Raw genomic sequence first — 20,796 nt, forward strand, 5'->3', positions numbered from 1 at the left:
CGGCGGTCTCCGGCTGCGCCGCCCCCTGGTCCCTTTCGGCCGCCGTACGTGCGCAGGCGCGCTGGCGAGGGCGCGCCTCGGCCTCTGTCAGCCCTGTGAACCGCTCCCGGGGTGACCAAGAGTGACCGCGAGTACAGGTAAAGCTGAGAGAGCCAACAGGTTTGCGGCGACGGCGTCTCTGTCGCCTTTTTCCTGTCGCTTCCCGTCGCCGCCCGTCCAGGGAGAGAAATTTTTTGCCTCGAGAGTGTCTGCCTTGAAGGTTGGGCAGTGCGCCTGCGCGAGAGGCTTTGGCGGCGGCCGCCTGCGCCTGTGCCTTGAGGCTCGGCCGCGGCCTGCGCCTGCGCGGCGCGGCGCTGCGGAGACCGTTGGCTTATTTGCATGTCCCCGCCTCGCGCGGTGGCGGCGGCGGGTGAGGAGCCTGAGGCGGTGGCGGGGGCGGCTCCGCGCGCGGTGGGCTCGGGGTGAGGCCCGGGCCCAGGCGTTGTCGGCGGGTGGGCCCGGAGGTTGGGGGTTTGGGCTCGATCCCGGGAACCCCGGGTCTCCACGATGGCGCAGCGGGCTCGGCCCTCGGACTGCGCGGCGGACGCATCGCGGCCGGGTCGGCCTGGGGGGCGATCTGCGGCCTTCGAGGCCCGGCGCCCCCTTTTCTTTGACCTCAAAGGCCGGGAGGAGGCGGGCCGTGCCTGAATGGGTTCATTTGTTCGTTCATTCATTCAGCCTGAGCCGGGAGCGGCCCCTCTGGTGGGGTGATAACGGCGGCGGGGCGCCGACTCCGCCTCTTTAGACATTTTTTTAACTGGTTCGGTCCCCACAGCAACCCCTACCAAGAGCTGCCGGTTTAGATGGGGAAGCGGAGGCACGGAGAGGTTAGATCACTTGAATTGATCCTGGACCACCTGGCCGGGACACCCTGCCCTTCTATAGCAGAGAACAAGGGGGCCAGGGAAAAGGCCTGAAGGATAGGGAAAGGGGGTAATGGTCATAAGAAATGACTGTCAGGCAGGGGCAGGCTTGGGTTTTGAGGTTGGAGGCTTCTAGATGGAAGGAATATCTTGCTGGGTAAGCCACCACTGGATTTCTCAATATAGCTTCTCAGTCTTTTTCTAATCAGTCTTCAGGGCTTTGTCCCCGCAACCAATGCCCTGTTTCCCAGGTTCCAGCCCAGGCTGGTTGACCTTGAATGGGTCACTTAGCCTGAACCTCCCTTCTGCACTTCTGTGTAATTTCATTCATAAGAGGCCCCACTTGTTTATTGGGTTGTTGCAAGAAGTGTTGTGGGAGTCCCTCGCTTTCAACAGGAGCCGGCACAGAGTAAGCTCTGTCAGTGGGTCATTGTCACTAGTCAGGGATTTCTCCCTTCACTTGCTGAGATGCCTCTGTCAGACGGGAAGTTAGCTCTCAGAGCGTCTTCGCCATGTCTGTGAAATAGGAAAATGGAAATGGGAAAAATCATGTCTTTCCTAAACATTGTAAAGGTTTAAGCTCCTGTCGTGTGTGTTGCTTCATACAGTCTTTCAGCAGCCCCGGGAGACAGAGCTGCTTTTACAGCGCTTCTTTTAAGGGATTCTGAGAAAATGGCCTCAGAGAAGCAAAATAGATTGTCCAAGATCAACAGTATTGTCTTACTCTTTCTTAGCCAACACACACCTGTGAGGTTATGTGGGCAGAGGTCCCGTTAAAATAAACCGGCCTTCTTCTGAAGTGCCATGCCAGATTATGGATCACTGCTTGGTTACTCTGAGGATTAAGTGGAATAGATCAGGCTTTGTGGGCATTAGTTGTCACTCTTAGTGTCTTTTTCCCCCTCTTTTCATTACAGGTCAGAGAAACATGGCAGCAAGGAGAATTGCACAGGAGACTTTTGATGCTGTATTGCAGGAAAAAGCTAACCGATATATGGACCCCAGTGGTGAGGCTGTAGGTGAAACTCTTCAGTTTAAAGCCCAAGGTAAATTAAAGTACGTGGTTTTGGGGGGAGTGAGGTGGGTGGGTGGAGCATGTATTTAGAATTGGGGCCCAACCTGCAACTCCTCAGATTTTACCTTCTTAAGTGGAGATAAAATTTTCTCTTGGTCCACCTGTTAAGTCATTATGTAGAAGGAGGTATTGTCATTATCCAGAGCTTCTCCCCAGGCACCCTGCCCCACCTAAAGAAGGGTTCTTAAATAAATTGCCTGACTCCATGCCCACTATCACTACCCAGGTTTGAGCTCTTATCAGGTCTTACCTGGATTATTGCAGTAATCTCCTCGTGAAATGTCTTTCAGTTCCTGGCTTCATTCCCTCAAATCTTCTCTCCCCACAGATCTGTTAATGCTAACTTTGCGGGACCAAGGCCAAGCTTAGGCTCCTGGGGCTCCCTATTTTGGTTTTACATCCTCAGATAAGTGCAGGAGCAGCCAAGTAACTGGTATGCAAGACAGGAGGGCCTTGGAGCCTTGTGGAGCTGCTGAATGTAGGCCCTGCCTGAAAACGTTCCTTTTGCAAAGTTTTGAAGCATCCTGTCAGCAGGATAATAAATGGTCCTAGTGTAAATGGCAGGACAACCTGGAGGCCCCACCCCACAGTGCATGAGGCTCTTAGCTCTCATCCTCTGCCTTAGGCCTGTTGTTTCACCGATACTGTGTGCCTGTCTGTGTTGTGAATCCCTCGTCTCAGCTCTGTGTGATGAACTCCCTCAGTAAGACCTGGTGCACAGGTGTCTTCCCGCAGGAGGCCCTGGTAGGCCTGGATTGATTTACACTGTGTACTGGGTCCCCGCTGTGGGCTGGCCTCCTCCAGGCCTCCTTTGGCCTGTACTGTGTGCTGCTGCACCAGCCCTTGAGCCAGGCTTGCTGTAGAGAAGGCTTCCTCAGTGTTGGCTGGATGAGTCTGAGTGCTTGGGGTGGGGATAACTTATTATGTGCTTGGACCCAGAGAAACTGAGGCTTGGAAGCTGTCTCCAAAGTCTGAGTTTTCAAAAATGGTATAAGCAGCAGACAAAACCTTTCCTGTTACAAAAGATTGGAAGGATTAAGTAGTTAAGAACAGAATGTCGGGACTTCCCTGGCCATCCAGTGGTTAAGACTCCACTCTCCTAAGGCAGGGTTTGATCCCTGGTTGGGGAACTGAGATCCCACATGCCACACTGTGGGGCCAAAGAAAAGAATAGGATGTAAAAAGCCTCTTTGCTGCTTCCTTATTCCTCGGAAGTAACTGTATCTGTGGTGGTTTGTGCAGCCTTTAATTCTTTTAGCCATATATGAATCCTGAATACTTCATGTGTTTTTACATATAAAAACACGTATGTGTGTGTACATATGTACATACGTGTATGTGTGTACGTAAAAACACATGTATGTATATCTATGTCTGTATGTATATATATGTGTGTGTGTGTATATATATATATATTTGGAGATTTCAATTGGTTTATCTTGTCTAGAGACTCAAACACTAACACATATCTTAAGTTACCTCAAGAAAGGTTGGGGGAGGGGGGAGACTGTGAACCCAGTAGGACACTAGATGGTTCTGGAACCATCTCTGTGTCATAGAGCTGCATTGGTCAGCCTTTCTCTGTCTGCTGCATTTTTCTGAGGCCTTGTAAACTAGGTCCTATTGGGCAGAATCCAGCCACCGCTCTTCCTCTAATGCTCCCACCGTAACCAGGCCATCGGAAACCATCAGTATCTGGATCATCTTGGTGGACTCCTTGCTGGAACTTCCACTCTTGTCCCTTGCAGTCTGTTCCCCACACAGCAGCCAGTGAGGTCATCCTTTTGCTCCAACCCCCCCATGGCTTTCTGTCTCATTCATAGTAAACTCTGGAGTCCTGTCAAGGGCCTGGCTTGATCTGGTTTGCACCCACTTCTGTTTGCATCTCCTATCATAGTAGTTCACCAGTTTTGCTGCACATTAGAATCCTTTGGGGGCTGTTTAAAAGCCCTAATGCCCAGGTCACATCTCATCCTGGTTAATTAAGTCAGGATGCCCCGGGCCTTCAGTGTGCAGGAGAATCTAGGTGCTGCACCGCTTTGTCCCTCCTTCCCTCTCCATTGTCACCACATTTGTCCTGTACTCATCTCAGGGCTTAGTCCTCACACTCCCTCTACCTGGTAGGCTTTCCCCATAACTGCACATTCTGACCCCTCACGCCAGGCCTCTGCTACTCAGATACATTGTTGTTAGAGCTGCCCACCTGACCAGCCTGTTTAAAAATGGCTTTCCCTCTTCACATTCCCGCCAGTTTGGCATTTTCTTACACCTGAAGAATTTTTTGTTTATTATTTGGCTTCCTCAACTGAAAAGTCCAGGAAAGTAGGGACTTTGCTGTGTCTTCCCTGCTATAACTTCAGGGCCTAGATCAGTGCCCATATACAGTAGGTGCTTAGTAAGTACTTGTTGGACAGATAAACTTGGATTTATTCAAAGCTCTTGTTTCCTGTGGCCTGTTGACCCGTCACTACTTACTGGCATCTTTCTCTCTCTTTTACGATTGACTTTTTGACTAGGTAATAGATTCTGGTTCAGAAAGTAAGAAAGGTACTCTGTACAGATGTCCCCCTGAGGCCCTCTGTCCCTGTGTGCCTGTAGTTCTCTTCTGGTTTTGACTTCTTACAGTTTCTTTCTTCTTTTTGGCTGCCATGCTGCATATGGAATTTCAGTTTCCTGACCAGGGACTTAACCCAGGTTCTTGGCAGTGAAAGCGTGGAGTCCTAACCACTGGACCGCCAGGGAATTCCCCTTTCAGTTTCTTTATGCGTGAGTGAACACATGCAAACATAGTTTGCTATTTTTCTCATTTCTGCACGGTGGAGGACAAAAGCACGCACTGTTCAGTTTCCACTGTGGTTTCTGCTGCCATGGCCTGTTTAACTTCTGCCTTCCCTCTTGTTTGCTCAGTCTCTCTTCAGGTATTGGTTGGCTTAACGACCCTTTCTGGGGGAGCCTGTCAGCCGCCTTTGGATCAGGTGCTCAGCTAAGGTCCGGCCAGCAGTGGTGGGTGCAGTGTCAGATGTAGCTCCCGCCTCAGTGGCACTGTGGGCCGAAGTTCCTCAGGGGAAGCAGGGGAGGCAGGCAGCCTCTAGAAAACCTGTCTGCTGTGTGATAGAAGTAGAAATACACAAGCGTTCTGGTCACAGTAAAGAAGACCAGGTTATTTGGGAGCCAAATGCCCATCCCTGAGTCTAAAAGAAGGCTTGTAAAACAGAAAGTGAAGTGAAAGTGAAAGTTCCTAGTTGTGTCCAACTCTGCCACCCCATGGAACTCTCCAGGCCAGAATACTGAAGTGGGTAGCTGTTCCTTCTCCAGGGGATCTTCCCAACCCAGGGATCAAACCCAGATCTCCTGCATTGCAGGCAGATTCTTTGCCAGCTGAGCCACCAGGGAAGCCTTGTAAAACAGAGGTAGGGCAAAGGATCTGGATGAGTGAGCAGCACTGCTGCCTAGCCTCCATGGACTGTCGTCAGGCCAGATAGGCCCAGTACTCAGAGCTCTTCTGTTTGCATAAGTAGAAACCTAGGTTTTTAAGTGAAACCACACATATTTTCCATGTGAGTTTCTAAAATGCACTCTGACTGGGAAAGCACCCTGCTGGTGGTCTGCAGATCACCCACTTGCAGCCTCTGGTCTGACACGTACCTTTGTGTTTCTTTTTGGATTGTTTATTTCAGATCTTCTAAGGACAGTCCCAAGAGCCAGAGCAGATATGTTTGATGACATTCACAGTGACAGCAGGTACACTCTGGGTACATCTGTAACTCATCCTCGAGACACTGGGAGAGAAGGCCTGAGAGGTGATATATTTCCAGGACCTTCCTTCAGGTCAAACAACCCTTCTGTAAGTGAAGACAGCTACTTTCGCAAAGAATGTGGTCGGGATCTGGAATTTTCCCACCCTAACTCCCGAGACCAGGTCTTTGGCCACCGGAAACTGGGACATTTCCGTTCTCAGGACTGGAAATTTGCACTCCATGGCTCTTGGGAACAAGACTTTGCCCACTCAGTTTCTCAAGAATCCTCTTGGTCACAGGAGTATAGTTTTGGCCCTTCTGCATTACTGGGGAACTTTGGCTCCTCCAGGCTGATTGAGAAAGAGTGCTTGGAGAAAGAGAGTCATGATTATGACGGGGACCGTCCAGGGGAGGCAGACTCTGTGCTCAGGGGCAGCAGCCAAGCCCAGGGCAGAGGCCGAGGCCTAAACCTTGCCGACCAGGAGGGTGCTGTCTTGGGAAAGGGGGAGACTCAAGGCCTGCTCACTTCTAAGGTGGGGGTTGGGAAACTTGTCATGCTGAGAAATGTGAGCACGAAAAAGGTACCCACTATGAGTCGTATCACTCCCAAAACTCAGGGCACTAACCAAATCCAGAAAACCACCTCAAGTCCTGATGTGACCCTGGCGACCAACCCAGGGACAGAAGTCCAGTTCCCTACCCGGAAAGTCCCTCTGGGGCTTGATCTGAAGGATGTCCGGCTTCCCAGGAGAAAGATGAGCTTCGACATCATAGATAAGTCAGATGTCTTCTCGAGATTTGGGATAGAAATAATAAAGTGGGCAGGATTCCACACCATAAAAGATGATGTTAAATTTTCCCAACTTTTCCAGACTCTCTTTGAACTTGAAACAGAAACCTGTGCTAAAATGCTTGCCTCATTCAAATGCTCCTTAAAACCAGAGCACAGAGATTTTTGCTTTTTTACTATCAAATTTTTAAAGCACTCCGCTTTGAAAACACCCAGAGTTGATAATGAGTTTTTAAACATGCTTTTAGACAAAGGTGCTGTGAAGACCAAAAATTGCTTTTTTGAAATCATAAAGCCCTTTGATAAATACATAATGAGACTACAAGACCGGCTGCTGAAGAGTGTCACGCCCCTGCTCATGGCCTGCAATGCCTACGAGCTGAGTGTGAAGATGAAGACCCTCACTAACCCCCTGGACTTGGCTATTGCCCTGGAGACCACCAATTCTCTCTGCCGGAAGTCTTTAGCTCTTCTGGGACAGACATTCTCCTTGGCCTCTTCCTTCCGGCAAGAGAAAATCCTGGAAGCTGTTGGCCTCCAAGATATAGCTCCATCTCCTGCCGCATTTCCAAACTTCGAGGACTCTACTCTGTTTGGGAGAGAGTACATCGATCACCTGAAGGCCTGGCTGGTCAGCAGTGGGTGTCCACTCCAGGTGAAGAAAACTGAATCCGAGCCGACCCGAGATGAGGAGAAAGCTGTTCCTTCTACAAAACCTGAAATTCAGGCCCAGGCGCTGAGTGGTCTGAGTGATGGTAAGGACAGCAGCGGCAGTTTCTGTTTGTTGTGATTTGTTTGCTTTTTTATAATGTCTCTCACTTTCTGATATTTTTACATAGAAGTTCTTTAGCCAGTTGGAAACAAATCAGAATTTTAGGAGAAAACTCACAGTGACTGCCACTCATTCATACGTGCCTGCCACTCATTCTTTAAGTATTGCTTTATTATCTGGGTTGTTTGTATCATCTTACAGCCAAGGTTAAGAAGCCTTGTTCCAAAAGTATCCCTTCTCTGCCCCGCCCCTCCAACCCCAGCCCCGAGTTATTACTTGAAAGTAAATACAGGCCACAGTCTCCAAGGATCCCCCAGGCTTCCGAGGGAAAGAAATCACAAACCCAGCCCCTCCTGTGCTGGGATTAAGGGGATATAGGAGAGGCCCCAGCCCAGCATGGGGAGTCAAGAAGGTTATTTCTGAACTGTTCTGAGGGCTAGGTGGTGGAGGCACCTTTTCACCTGCTCACTTTTCTAGACTAGCTAGAGGTTGAGAGATCACTTCAGTATACCTGGTAACCTGCAGTTAACGAGTTGGCTTACTGGGGAGGGGAAAGACAAAGAAGAAGGTAATAGAAATAGAAGTGACTGGCTGTGTAGTGTCCCTTTCCCTCCCCCTGCACTCCCAGGATGGATGTTTTCACAGCCCAGAAAGCCCAGAAGTCATGAGCACACATAGTGGCCGTTGAGGAAGTCCCTTTTTCCTCTGATACAGTTCTTGGCTTCCATTGCTCCAGTCAAGTTGGTAAGTTGCATTTGTCCCTGAATCTCCTCAAGTCTTCACCCTTGTGGAGCCCTGACTGCCACGGGCACTGGGCAGGTCCCTCTAGGGCTGGGCAGCCACACCTACTGCCAGAGAGGGAGCCTTGCAGAAGTGAGCTCAGGGCTGAAGTGGGAACTCTTCCTCACATCCCCTGAGATAGTGGGGTGGAAAGTCTGTGTAACAGTGATACTGAGAGGAACGAAAAAGTCCCCCACAACCTAAAGTTGCCCGCGACCACCCCCTGGTTGTGCTGCTGTGCACGCGTGCCTGGAGCTGCCATCTTGCTGTACTGAGAACACTGCAGTCTGCTCCTCTACAGGATTATCAAGGGCTCTTTGCTGTGTTTCTGCAGCATTTGCTGCATCTCCCTTGATGTTGGAGTCATAGTGCCTTTTATTAAAGGCTTCTGAGCCTGAGCAGAGCTGGGTCCCTGTGAAATTGGCATCTGCCAAGCGTTGGCTCCTTGTCTGGTCATCAGGTAGATGGCGCCAGTTCCACATCTTATGGGGCACAGGCTGCCACTACTTCCATTACTGTTAGAAATGCTGGGGTGATATCTTTGGTTGAATTTCTTGCTGCTTACTATTATTTTCATTAAAAAAAAAAATGTGAATCCTGCTTGAAAGGAGATATCCACAGAAAGATTGCTGGGCCAAAGGTAAGATCCACTTTCTGGCCCTTACCTGTGGTCATCTTCTCTAGAGTTGGTTGCAGTGATGCATGAATTTCATTGTCTTTGAAAGCCTCTGACTTTGAAGCTCTTACTGTTTTTGTAAAATCATGTAAAACTAGCAGTTCTATAAAGTGAGAGCCAACAACAAAAAAAGAAAGTAATTTCAGAGGGGAAATGAAATGACAGTTGAAGGATTGACGTGTTCTGTGTTAAGAACTCACACTAATGTTGAGAATGTCGATACCATGCCACAACAAACTGGAAAACCTCTCCAGATCAGGGCTGATTTTTATTGAATGAATGAACAGATAGACCATCTGCGCTATTAAAACTAGCAAATATCAAAGGAACTTCACACTTAAAAAAATGTTTTTTTTCAACCATTCAACAGATGCTTTCTGTGAACACCTATCTTGGAAGTATTGACGTTTTTTAATATTAACTTTTTTAATTGGACAATTTTTCTGTGTGAGCTTATATGTTTTCTGATTATACATCACATGTGTTTATTTTTTATAGATAAAACACACAGAAAAGTGAAATCCCTGCTAAATCTACCACCCATAGATAACCTTTGTTAACTTTCTGGTATATTCCTGTCTAATCTTTTTTTCTGTGTGTCTATTTATTTGTACCTCTTCTTCTTTCTTCATATTGCAAATTACAGTTTAGATATACTTTTTACATTATTTTATACCTAGCTACATTTTATATCTTTCTCTTTTCTCCTTAATATTGTGAACAAGTTAAGCTGTATGCAAAAAGTGATAAAGAGTTGCTACATACTATTTCCTTCTATAGAATATTGCTCTGTACAGTCACTAAGTTTGCGACTGTTTCTCTCCTATTGATTATGCTACTATAGCCTTTGAGAGGATATTTTGTATATTGGTTTGTAGAATAACAGGCCCTTTCCCTCTTCAATGCTGGTCTCTTGTGAAGGAGGATTTCAGTTGCTGGTGCCTGCTTAGGCTCCATCTTAGGCTCTATCCCGATCTTCCCAGGCCCCATGTGGTCCCGTGTGTTTCTCAGAGAAGACCCTCTGTGTGTTCCAGAGGTCCCCCAGCGAGCAGATCACAAGGTGGTGGACATCATTGACCAGCTGGTCGCACGCGTCATTGGAGGCAGCCTGTCTCCCAAAGAGAGAGCTCTTCTCCAGGAGGACCCTGCTTACTGGTAGGTCTCTAAATGGTGCTCTTCTGAATCCCTCCTGTAAAGTACAGGGCAGTGTTTCTGTTGCTCTGATGGTGTCCAGAGAAGAAAGTGAAGTGTTTATTTTGAGCTGTGGTGTGTGTCAGTAGGAAGAGTATGAGGGTGGGTCAGGTTCCTATGGGTTCAGACTCCTTGTCTGTGCTGATTTGAGGATGAGGTGAGAGACACGTGCAAAGAATGAGTGTAAGATGAGGCATACGTCACGGCAGTTGTTTGTGACTTATTGCTACTCTCTGTTCAACTGTCTTCCCTTTGTCTTATTGCCTCTTCGCTTGAATAGAACAATTTTTTAAAATTAAAGTTTCTGCCATAAATATTAATACAGCATTTGCTTATTAGAAAAGGAGAAGAAGAATAGAAAGTTGGGCGAAGCCACCTGTGCTCTTACTGGCACTCACTGGCATCTGGGAGTATTTGTTAGCAGTCTTTCTGCTCATTGGAGGCTCTCTGGTTTCTCACGCAGTTGTAATTATGCTGTGATATACCCAACTCCTTTTACACAGGAAAGTGCTCATGTTTCCTGCTTTTTGAAGACATTTCAGATGGCTGTGTTTACTGGTCTGAAAAATAGATGATCAGTTTATTTAGCCATTCCTCTCTGTTGGAGTTTTAGATTTTTTGTTTTTTAAATAACATGCCCTTCCCTTATTTTTTAAATTTTAAAAAATTATGTATTTACTTGACTGAGTCAAGTCTTAGTTGCGTCCTGTGGGGTCTTTGAGGCGCGTGGACTCCAGTTGTGGCATATAGGCTCAGTAGTTGTGTGTGGGCTTAGTTCTCTGCGGCATGTGGGATCTTCGTTCTCCAACCAACTATTGAACCTGTGCCCCCTGTATAGCACGGTAGATTCATTTTTTTTAATTTATTTATTTTTGGCTACACTGGGTGTCTATTGCTGTGTGCAGGCCTTCTCTAGTCGTGGTGAGCGGGGATGGCCCTTCGTTGCAGGGCTCGGGTTTTCCATTGGTGTGACTTCCGTTGCAGAGCATGGGCTCTCGGTGCATGGGCTTCAGCAGTTGCAGTATGTGGGCTCAGGAGGTGTGGCCCATAGGCCTAATGCCGCATGGCATGTGGAATCTTTCCCAACCAGGGATCAAACCCGTGTCTGCTGCATTCGTAGGTGGATTTGGACCAGCAGGGAAATCCCTGAATTTTCTGTTCTTGCTGTTGTAATTATTAAAGATGCTTGAAAGGTAAAAATTTCTGTGTAACGGTGCCAGAGCTTTGGTGGTAACCAGTATGATTGCCGGGAGGAGAGTTAGAAATTGTTATGTTTTTATTTTGACAGGATTCTTGAATTCACCGAGGTCATGTTCATATGTTGAATAAGGCATATAACTTAAAAGTTAAAAAAAAACCCAATAGCCTAATTGCCCCAGTATCACTTATTGAATGCTTTTCATTTAGCAAATCTTTTGCTTTTTGTGCACTTGGTACCGTTCTAAGCACTTTACTGATTGAAGTACTAGCTGGCCAAACCCTCATAAACAACCTCTTGAAGTAGATATGTTGTCATCTTTACAGACAGACAGAAAACTTGAGGCTTAAAGAGGCCTCTTGCCTGGAGGATACACAGCTAGTAACAGACAGAGCTGAGAGTCACACTCAGGCGCTGTGGTCTCAGCCAGTGCTTATGCTGAAGGAAGGAGGCTGGGTAGCCTCAGACTGACGGATGAAAGCAGGGACCAGTTCCTCTGGGTAGGATGTCATGTAGACCTGAGAGACCCGGGCAGCTTCCAGGGGATTGTCGAGGTCACTGGGCTGGAGGGAAGGGGGACTCTGAGAGGACTGGGAGCATGTGTCCCTGCCTCGTGACCGCTGCACACTCCCCACAGGCTCCCGGTCACTGACAGCCGGGGGTGGTGGACAGAATCAGAGCCAGGCTTGGGGGTATGTGTGGTGGTGGTGGGCGGGCCTGCAAATCAAAAGTAAGCATGTATTTGAGGAAAATTGGCATCATGAAAGAGAATCACCAAACTCAACAGATCTGACACCTAAGACAAGAGTTACTGTAAGAAAAAGAAGATTGTCTAAAAATACATATGTGATTAATAGTCTTAGATGGGCAATAGTATATTATATCTATGAAATAGGAACTGCTTATTATGGAAAATAGCCAGTTGAGGATCTTGGAATTGAAGAATGTGATTGTTGAAATAATCTCAGTGGTTGGCTGATAGAAACAACCTGAATGAGGAGCAGATTAGGGAGCTGACTCAGAGATTTGATCACCTGTGAACTCCTTCAGAGTTACCCAGAGCCTGTAAGAAGAAAGAGTGTGCAAAGAAACAGTGTTAAAAAAAAAAAAGCAAACTTAGGTTTAAATTCTTAAGTCAAAGTGGTATTTGTATGTGATTTACCAAAAAAATCAATGTTATAACAAAAGGCAAAATGTTTCTGCCATGGTCCATTCTCATGCCAGTTCCACTCTTTTTTTTTTTTTTTTTGGCCATGCCAGTGCAGCCTGTGGGATCATTCCCCAACCAGGAATCAAACCCATGCCCCTCCTACAGTAGATGATTGGAGTCTTAACCACTGGTCTGCCAGAGACGTCCCTGAGTTTGCTCCTTAGAGACAGTCACTTTTAGTTCTTTAAGCTACTTTTAACAGTTAACTGTTATATCCCTAGAGATGACACACCGATGCTGCTCTTTTTTTTTTTTTTTTTTAAATGTCTGAGCTGTGTGTCTTGTGAGATATTAATTCCCCAACCAGGGATTGAACCCAGGTCCTGGCAGTGAAAGCACCAAGTCCAAACCACTGGCCCACCAGGGAATTTCCCAAAGCATTTTCTTCATAACGAAAAGTATATAATTCAAGCCTCACGGCAACATGGTGAAATAACTTATCGTTATCACGCATCCCATCTTATAGATGGAGAAACTGAGGCACAGAAAGACTCAGTAAATCTCACAGCTAGTGAGTGACTGCACTGGGATTTGAACCTGGCAGGCTAGCTCAGGAGTACACTGTGCTTTTGATGTTATGCTCCACTAGAGCTGGGGGAAGTGGGCTTGTGACTGATGTGTTGAACCTGCACTTGGCATTAGACTCAACCTCAGAAAAGGGACTCCTGTGGTGGGGATCTGGTCACCTGGCATTTACTCCACTTTCTGCCGTGAATGGGGGCTGCATTTGACTTGAGAGCTGGCGCATCCCTTTTGGTCCGCCTTCCCTCCTGTGGGAACCTAGGCTGGTCAGGGTGCAGTCTTACAGGATGCTGCTGCCGCCCGGCAGAGTGTCTCGGGCAGCAGGGGAGCCAGCACAGCCTGTTCCCCCAGATCCAGCCAGACCTTGACTGTGTAGTGAGCGTCGGCAGGAGCTCCATACAGAGCCGCCCGCCAGGGACATGCCACATCACACAGAGCTGCCAGCATCCTGCTGTGCACTGCCACCTCATGGCCAGTCTGGCAATGGGGAACCTTATCTAATATGTGGTCTCAATAGCAGACAGTCCAAAAGCCTCGTGAAATACTGCCATACTCACCAGACGCTACTTACTCTTTAACACAAACTGAAGTTGAATGTTCACAAAAACCATGGTATGAATGAGGTCATGGGGAAAGTCACAGACCATCCCAGGAAAGGAAAATCATGTTGGCCACATTGTGCCATGCATAAAGCAACAGCCTAAATAAAACTGGCTTCTAATAACTTTCCGTATGAAAGAGAATTAGAGTTGAAATTAGAAACTCTTCAGAAGGAAGTAGCAGGTTGGGGGAAGAAGGTACAACCTTGCATGTGTTTATCAGAAATGAAGAGTGAAGATAACCATTCAATTCATGAGGCAAAGAAAAAACGGTGAAACCATTCAATTCATGAGGCAAAGAAAAAACGGTGAAAAAAGCCCAGACTAGGAAGGAAGGGTTAATAGAGATGAAAGAAAGTGCTAATGAAATGGGCTGCAAAGTAAATAATGTGAAAGACCCCTCCATTCCCCTTTCTCACCCACTTCTTAGAGCAAATTCTTATGTTTACTTTTGATTCTTTCAACCTGTGTGAAAAACAAATATGCGTGGGTGTTATGTACACAAAGGCAGTTTCATAGGGGATGTTTCAGTGTTGGATTTCTGTAGCTTGCTCTCCATGGGCTGCATCACGGATCTCTTTCTGTGCTAGTACATGTAATGTCAGTACGTGTAACTCAGACTCCTCTTTTCTGTACTCTTCTTCTGACTCTGGCACATGATTTCACATCAATGGCATGCTGTCCTTAATGATGTAATTAAAAGGTCGCTGAGTGTCCACCATTTGAAGGGTTTCACCTCCTGAAAGCAGTGTCTGGGAGCAATCCCTGCCATTCCCTGGCAGCAGAGGGCTTCCATGTGAGGCCGCCAGGAGCTGTGAGCTCCTTCACGGTGCTAAAATCGAGCAGGAATCAACCAGTGCTCCATCAAAGCTCCTAATCACCCTGTGGTCACTCTGAGCAGGACACATGGCCGGGGCCCAGCGCTGCGTCCTTGGTAGAGCTGGGCAGAGCCTCTCCATCAGCAAGGAGGCCACCAAGTAGAAAGGGTTTGCAGAAGTGTATTTACAGCAGCAATTTGGTTGTGCTGGTATGTTCACAAATGTTCTGCTGTTCCTGTTTTGTTACATAGGTTTTTGTCTGATGACAGTAGTCTGGAGTATAAGTATTACAAGCTGAAGCTGGCAGAAATGCAGCGGATGAGCCAGACCTTGCCAGGAGCAGATCAGAAGCCAACGGCAGCAGAGTGTGCGGTCCGGGCTATGCTGTACGCCCGGGCGGTCCGGAGCCTCAAGAGGAGGCTCCTACCAGGGCGGCGGCGGGGGCATCTTCGAGCTCAAGGGCTCCGGGGCTGGAAAGTGAGGAGAGCCACCACTGGGACCCAGACCCTACTCTCCTCAGGCACCAGGCTGAAACACCATGGCCGGCAGGCTCCAGGCTCCCTGCAGGGCAAGTCGCCCCAGCCAGACAGGAGTGATGCTGCCAAGGACTGCCCCCCAGAGCTGGCCGGACCCTCACCTCGGGACCCCAGCCCTGAAGCCTCAGGCCCATCCCCCAAGCCAGGAGGCTTGGATGTCTCCGAAGCCCCTCAGACCTCTTCTCCCTGCCCATCTATTGATGGTGAGTGCTCACCCCTGTCTCTGTCCTCTGGGCCCCAGCCCTAGCTCTGATCCATCTCCAGGGGTCTCTGCAGAGGCAGGCAGCTTTCGTGGGCTGGGTGGGGCGGAGCCGGGCAGCAAACGGCAGCAAAGGGACCCGGCCCGGATGACACACGCTGAGGCACGCTTCTCTTGCCTCCCCAGGGGGCTGGCCCTCGAGTCCTGCTGCCCCCTCCTCTCCTGAGCGTGGATCCAGGAAGCGTGGATCCAGCATGCGTGCATGCGTGCATGCGTGCCGCCTGCCGAGTCTGTGCTTCCCCACACAGTTCACCTTCTGGCCAGCAGGGTGTGCCACGTGCCCATGCTTGGGGCGTTGAGCTCCTTGATCCAATTCTCTGTATTCTTGCCCCTTGTGCTTCTCATAGGGCTGCCCTGGTTCTCGTTCTATTTCCTCTTCCCTGCTAAGCTCTCTCGTTTCCTTCTTTAGAGTGACTTGCAGTTTCTTCTGTTTCTGCCAAGCATTGCCTTCACCTTCCACAACAGGGCTGCCCTATGGCCAGTGCTTCCCCTCAGCACTAGATGGGAATGTAGAGGGAAAAACATTTTTCTAGTTATTGCTATGTAACAGAAAGCATCGAGTATTGTTCCAAGTCGGCTAGGCTGGGCCTGCTAGCTGCAGGCAGTGGCCAGTAGTCAGGGACTGTCTGTTGGCTGAGGAGATGGAGCTTATGGGCTACATGCCTGTCGCCCCCCAGCAGTAAGCCTGATGGTTGGATTGGGTATCCAGGAGACGCAGAGGAGGTGCTTGAGGCGCCTCAGGCCCAGGCTCCACGTTTCTGTCACATTCTCAGTCAGAACGAGTCCCAGGGCCAGCCCCAGTTCAAGGGGAGAAAGGAGAGCCCACCTCTGCCCGACAGAGCGGCAGAGGCATGTGGCAAAGGGTAAGACCACAGTGACGGGCCGTCATTGTAATCAGTCTCCACAACCCCATGATGTTCACGTGGAAATTGGCAGCTCAGAACCAGTACATGACAGTTGCTTTATTTTGTAGTTGATACGAAGACAATGGAGACTGCAGAGAAACTGGCCAAATTTGTTGCTCAGGTGGGACCAGAGATTGAACAGTTCAGCATAGAAAACAGCATTGACAACCCTGACCTTTGGTACGTACCCATCACACCCCTTTGATTTATGGTCACCTCATGAGTGGTCCTGAGAGCCCATAGAGGGTCGCCTCCAGGATAGATTATGACTTCTCTTCCACTGAGCTCAGGGCTTTTCAGGAGAAGCATCTGTCTGGGGTTGTTGGAGACCTGCCCTCGTCTGGGGCGTCAGGAAAAGCCACCCCCAGAGGGAAGTTTAAGCTGGATCCAAAGGCTCAGTGGGGGGTGTTGGTCAGGGGAAGGGGGAGAGAACGCCCTGGCAGAAGGACGTGAAGGTTCCCCAGAACCTTTGCAGAGGCAGAGAGGAGAGTGTGTGCTCGCCCGTGAGCCTGATGAGGAGGGCACCATCCCTGCTGGTGCTGGCAGCTCTGGGCGGGGTGAGAGTGTGCTGCTCGTGTAGCATGGTGATGGAGTTTGGTCCCGGTGTGAGCAGCAAGCACTCCCACGTAGTAGCGGCTTGGCACCCTTGTGCATTCTTAAGTGGGGTAAATGTTCAACATTCCATAGCCCAGAGGCCAGAGAGCCCGCTCTTCTGCGGGGCGCCAATTCTCCTGAAGGGGAGGCCGCCTGAGGGCCGTGTGTTCTCAGTACTGATCCTTAACGTGGCTGAGCTCGCTTGGAGTGGGTGGGATTCCCATGCTGTCTGGATTGCATCCTATAGCCAGCTAGGGCTTCTGGACCCTTGCCCTGTTCCCAACGTGCTGGAGAGTTGTGCCTTTACTTAAGGATACGGTTAAAAATTTTACGTTTCCTGGAACATTTCTGGGAGTCAGTGCGTCTAAGCTCTTATAGCAGATTTGGACGTTGAGTAGGTCTCCTGCACTGGGTACCTCTTGCTTCCTGTGAGACTCAGACCAGCCACATGGAGCATTGGTGGCCTTGCAGGTACTCAGCCTAGTACTGCCTTTTACAGGCCTTGGGGCTGCTGGGCCTGACAGGTCTTAGAGCTGGGCTGCCACTGCATGCAGGACCTCACACTGGCAGGGCCAGGCAAAGGGGACAACTCAGTGAAGGGCAGGTGGGAGCATTGCAGCAGTTTTCTTTTTTCTCCCAATGCAGAAAGAGAACTCTGCATTGTCCTGCTTACTTGGCACTGGCAGGGCTTGGTGTCATTCCTCAGTCTCTGTGGCAGCCTTTTCTGAGCAGTGTTCCTCAGAAGATGCTGTCTGCTTTGTGCCCTGCAGAGAGAGCTGGAAAACTCCAGCAGCCTCAGTGGGGTGATGCATTCTCGCCCCCAGTGCTCGTAGGATAGTTGAAAATGACTGCATCCAACACCCACCTATCTAGTAGGAGGCGAGATGACTGTGTTTCTTCCCTTAGAAGAGTCACACCTGTAATGTGTTCAGTGGTTGCTTCAGTTAATTCATTTTGTGTTTGTGGTTATGTCCTCATTTTGACACAGTCAAGTTCATTTGTTTCTGCTGAGAATCTGTTTGGAGGTTTTTTTTCTTATCCTTTTTAATTTAATTTTTAAAGTAAGTACAGAATTTGTATGGCTCTAAAGTAAAAATTACAAGAGGTAGACTCAGAGAAGTCTCATTCCCCCCATCCATCAATAATAAGAAGCCATTTTCATTTATCTATAGCATGTGTGTGTGTATTTCTCTCTCAGTTCTTCCAGCACACATAGGTTTCTGTATGTAACAGGGGCTTTTGTCCCATGCCATTTCCCTTCACAACATGTCCAGAGGTCCCTCCGCTTGTCCCACCTGTGTCCTCGCTCTCCAGTCTGTTGTGTTGCCCTCCCCATGCAGCCACATCTCACCTGGCTCCCAGTGTGCTTGAGTTATGGGTCAGCTTAAGAATACAATTAAGAGGGCTGCCCTGGCGGCCCAGGGGCTTGGGAGTGTGCCTGCCAGCACAGGGGACACAGGTGCAGTGCCTGGCCCCGGAAGATTCCGCATCCCCTGCACCGAAGCCACTGGAACCCAAGCACCCCAGAGCCTGTGCTCCGAAGCAAGAGAGGCCACCGATGAGAAGCCCACCCATCTCGGAAGAGTAGCCCCTGCTTGACGCAGCTAGAGAAGCCTGCACACAGCAACAAAGACCCAGCACAACAAAAATAAATAAATACGTCTTGGAAAGAAAGGAGTACAATTAAGAGAGCTGCATGGGCTGGACTTGCAAAGGGATCAGCCTGCCTTTGGCAGGAATTTTATCGCATCCTTCCTTGGAAAAGAAGAAACAATAAAAGAAACAGCTTGTTCAAAGTCCAAATTCTTACTTCATGGATGTAAAAAGTCCAGGTAGCTACAGGATTACTGGCGCTTTGCATAAGTGGTTCCGTGGTGGTGTGTCAGCCCACAGGAGGAAAGACCAGATTCCTAGAAGGGTGTTCATTTGGAAAAGCAGCACTGGTGATCCACACAGCCTCCTGAGCTTGTGTTCTCTCACAGGAAGCCTTATCAGTTCAGTAATGCCAGTTCATCTGCCTAGATTAACTAATTACGCTTCATTTTGTAAGGTATACAACTCGCTCTCCTATTTTGATGTCAGTTTTTCAATAAAGTTTTGATTATGGGTGAAAAAAATACAATTAAAAATATTTCCTGTAGCATAGAACCAATTTAAATATTTTTCTAAAAAGCTGCCTAGTTGTCCCAACACCATTTGTTGAAAAGGTTATTCTTTTTCCACCTTCATCAGATACTGTGTTTCTGGTCTTTCTCTTGATCTGTCTGTCCATAGACCAGTATCATACTGTTTTAGCTGTAGAGGCTTTACACACCTTGTAATATGCGATGAAGCTGGGCCTCTTACTGACCTTGTTCCGGGGGTGCTCCTAGATATTCTTGCATACTTAGGTTTCTGCATGCATACCTGGTGGCTCAGCCAGTAAAGAATCTGCGTGCAGTGCTGGAGACCTGAGTTTGATCCCTGAGTCAGGAAGATCCTCTGGAGAGGGAAATGGCGGCCCACTCCAGGATTCTTGTTTGGAGAATCCTGTGGACAGAGGCGGAGAAGGCGATAGCACCCCACTCCAGTACTCTTGCCTGGAAAATCCCATGGACGGAGGAGCCTGGTGGGCTGCAGTCCATGGGGTCACGAAGAGTCAGACACGACTGAGCGACTTCACTTTCATTTTTCACTTTCATGCATTGGAGAAGGAAATGGCAACCCACTCCAGGGTTCTTGCCTGGAGAATCCCAGGGATGGTGGAGCCTGGTGGGCTGCCGTCTATGCGGTCGCACAGAGTCGGACACGACTGAAGCGACTTAGCAGCAGCAGCAGCATGGACAGAGGAGCCTGGCAAGCTATAGTCTATGGAGTCACAAAGAGTTGGACACGACTGAGAGATTAACCCTTCACTTCATGAACTTAAGAATCACGTTCATATCCAGAAAAAAAAAATGATGCTTTTACTTTTATACATTAATATTTAGTTAGGGAAGAATTGACTCCTTTATGAGGCTGAGTTGTCCTTTCCAAGAACAAGGGCTGTCTTTCCTTTGGCCCAAGTATATTATGTGTGTTTTTGGTTTCTCAGCACCAGCCACACCTCCAAGCTATGACTAAGGCCGTTGAACTCTGAGGTGCAGAGAGGCCTTGTTGCCCCCGTACTCACACAGCTTTGTTGCGGGACGTGAGGCAGGAGGTGCTGTGCTTGGCACACCTTTCTCCGTCTCATGGCTGGAGGGCGGGAGGAACAGAGAGTCACAGCACACGCAGGCCTAGAGTGGCCGGTGACATAATTAGAGATGAGGTGAGGCCCAGGCCAGATCTCCTGGGGGTGCTGTTAGAGCTCGTTCCAGCGTGTTCCCTGACCATCCCTGCGTACCTTGTTCCTCCAGCTCCCTCCCCAGGAAAGCAGTTAGGCCTCTTCTGGCTCCTTTGTTAAATTACTAATACTCCTCAAACTTCCTATCTCATTGTAAGGCTGACCGTCAAGAAAGAAAGGCCGACTTTCTACCACAGCTGGTAGAAAGAGGTCGTGTATCTGCTGCTTTATGCCACCCGCAGTTCTTTCGGGTCCATTTGGACAGTTTCAGCAAATAGGAGAGTGTAGAGAACCCTCTGGTTAACCAGTGTATCTCATCTTTATCCTAGGTTTCTACACGACCAAAATAGTTCAGCTTTCAAATTCTATCGAAAGAAGGTATTTGAACTGTGCCCATCAATCTGCTTTACGTCATCTCCACTGACCCTCCATGCCAGTGAGAGTGCCGATTCTCAGGAGAGCCCCCTGGAGCCCATGGAAGGGGAAGGAGAGTTTGAGGACGAGCCCTCTCAGCACGAGGCTGAGCTGGAGAGCCCAGAGGTGATGCCTGAGGAGGAGGAGGAGGAGGAGGAGGACGAAGAGGACGAAGAGGAGGACGAGGAAGGGGGTGAGGAAGCCTCCCCTCCTGGAGGGGTCTCCAGGCTGGCAGAAGGGTCCAAGTCTGAGGGCTCGGAGGGCAGCCCCCCAGCTGATGGCCTCCTGAGCGAGGTGGCCGAGGACAGCCCGGCTGGCGGGCCTGCCCTGTCCCAGGCCTCCTCAGGGGCCTGCTTCCCCCGGAAGAGGATCAGCAGCAAGTCACTGAAGGTCGGCATGATCCCAGCTCCCAAGAGGCTGTGTCTCATCCAGGAGCCCAAGGGTGAGTGCCTGGGTATTCGTCCAGTGGCCTCAGTGCATCTTCTGTTTAATACCTGAGGAGGAATGATGCTCA

General features: G+C 49.1%; 1 protein-coding gene across 10 annotated transcripts in view; it reads left to right on the forward strand.

Annotated features, from left to right (window-relative positions):
- The window catches only part of SUGP2 (SURP and G-patch domain containing 2), a 29,402-nt gene continuing 8,606 nt past the window's right edge, over positions 1 to 20,796 (forward strand). For 4 of the 10 annotated variants that reach the window (XR_011567443.1, XR_011567444.1, XM_070792455.1 and 1 more), the window contains exons 1-7: positions 309 to 409; positions 1,820 to 1,948; positions 5,655 to 7,259; positions 9,716 to 9,887; positions 14,522 to 15,009; positions 16,039 to 16,150; positions 20,198 to 20,724. Coding sequence is in view for 8 of the 10 variants with exons in the window: in XM_070792455.1 (XP_070648556.1) it covers positions 379 to 409; positions 1,820 to 1,948; positions 5,655 to 7,259; positions 9,716 to 9,887; positions 14,522 to 15,009; positions 16,039 to 16,150; positions 20,198 to 20,724 (3,064 nt within the window). In the remaining 2 variants the exon portion in view is untranslated. Of the gene's footprint in view, positions 138 to 308; positions 462 to 587; positions 867 to 927; positions 1,060 to 1,819; positions 1,949 to 5,654; positions 7,260 to 9,715; positions 9,888 to 14,521; positions 15,010 to 16,038; positions 16,151 to 20,197; positions 20,725 to 20,796 lie in introns of those variants that run through there. The other 6 variants (XM_019963798.2, XM_070792457.1, XM_019963799.2 and 3 more) reach the window with 6 other exon arrangements.

This window comes from Bos indicus, chromosome 7 (genome assembly GCF_029378745.1).
Source record: "Bos indicus isolate NIAB-ARS_2022 breed Sahiwal x Tharparkar chromosome 7, NIAB-ARS_B.indTharparkar_mat_pri_1.0, whole genome shotgun sequence".
Classification (NCBI taxonomy): domain Eukaryota; kingdom Metazoa; phylum Chordata; class Mammalia; order Artiodactyla; family Bovidae; genus Bos; species Bos indicus.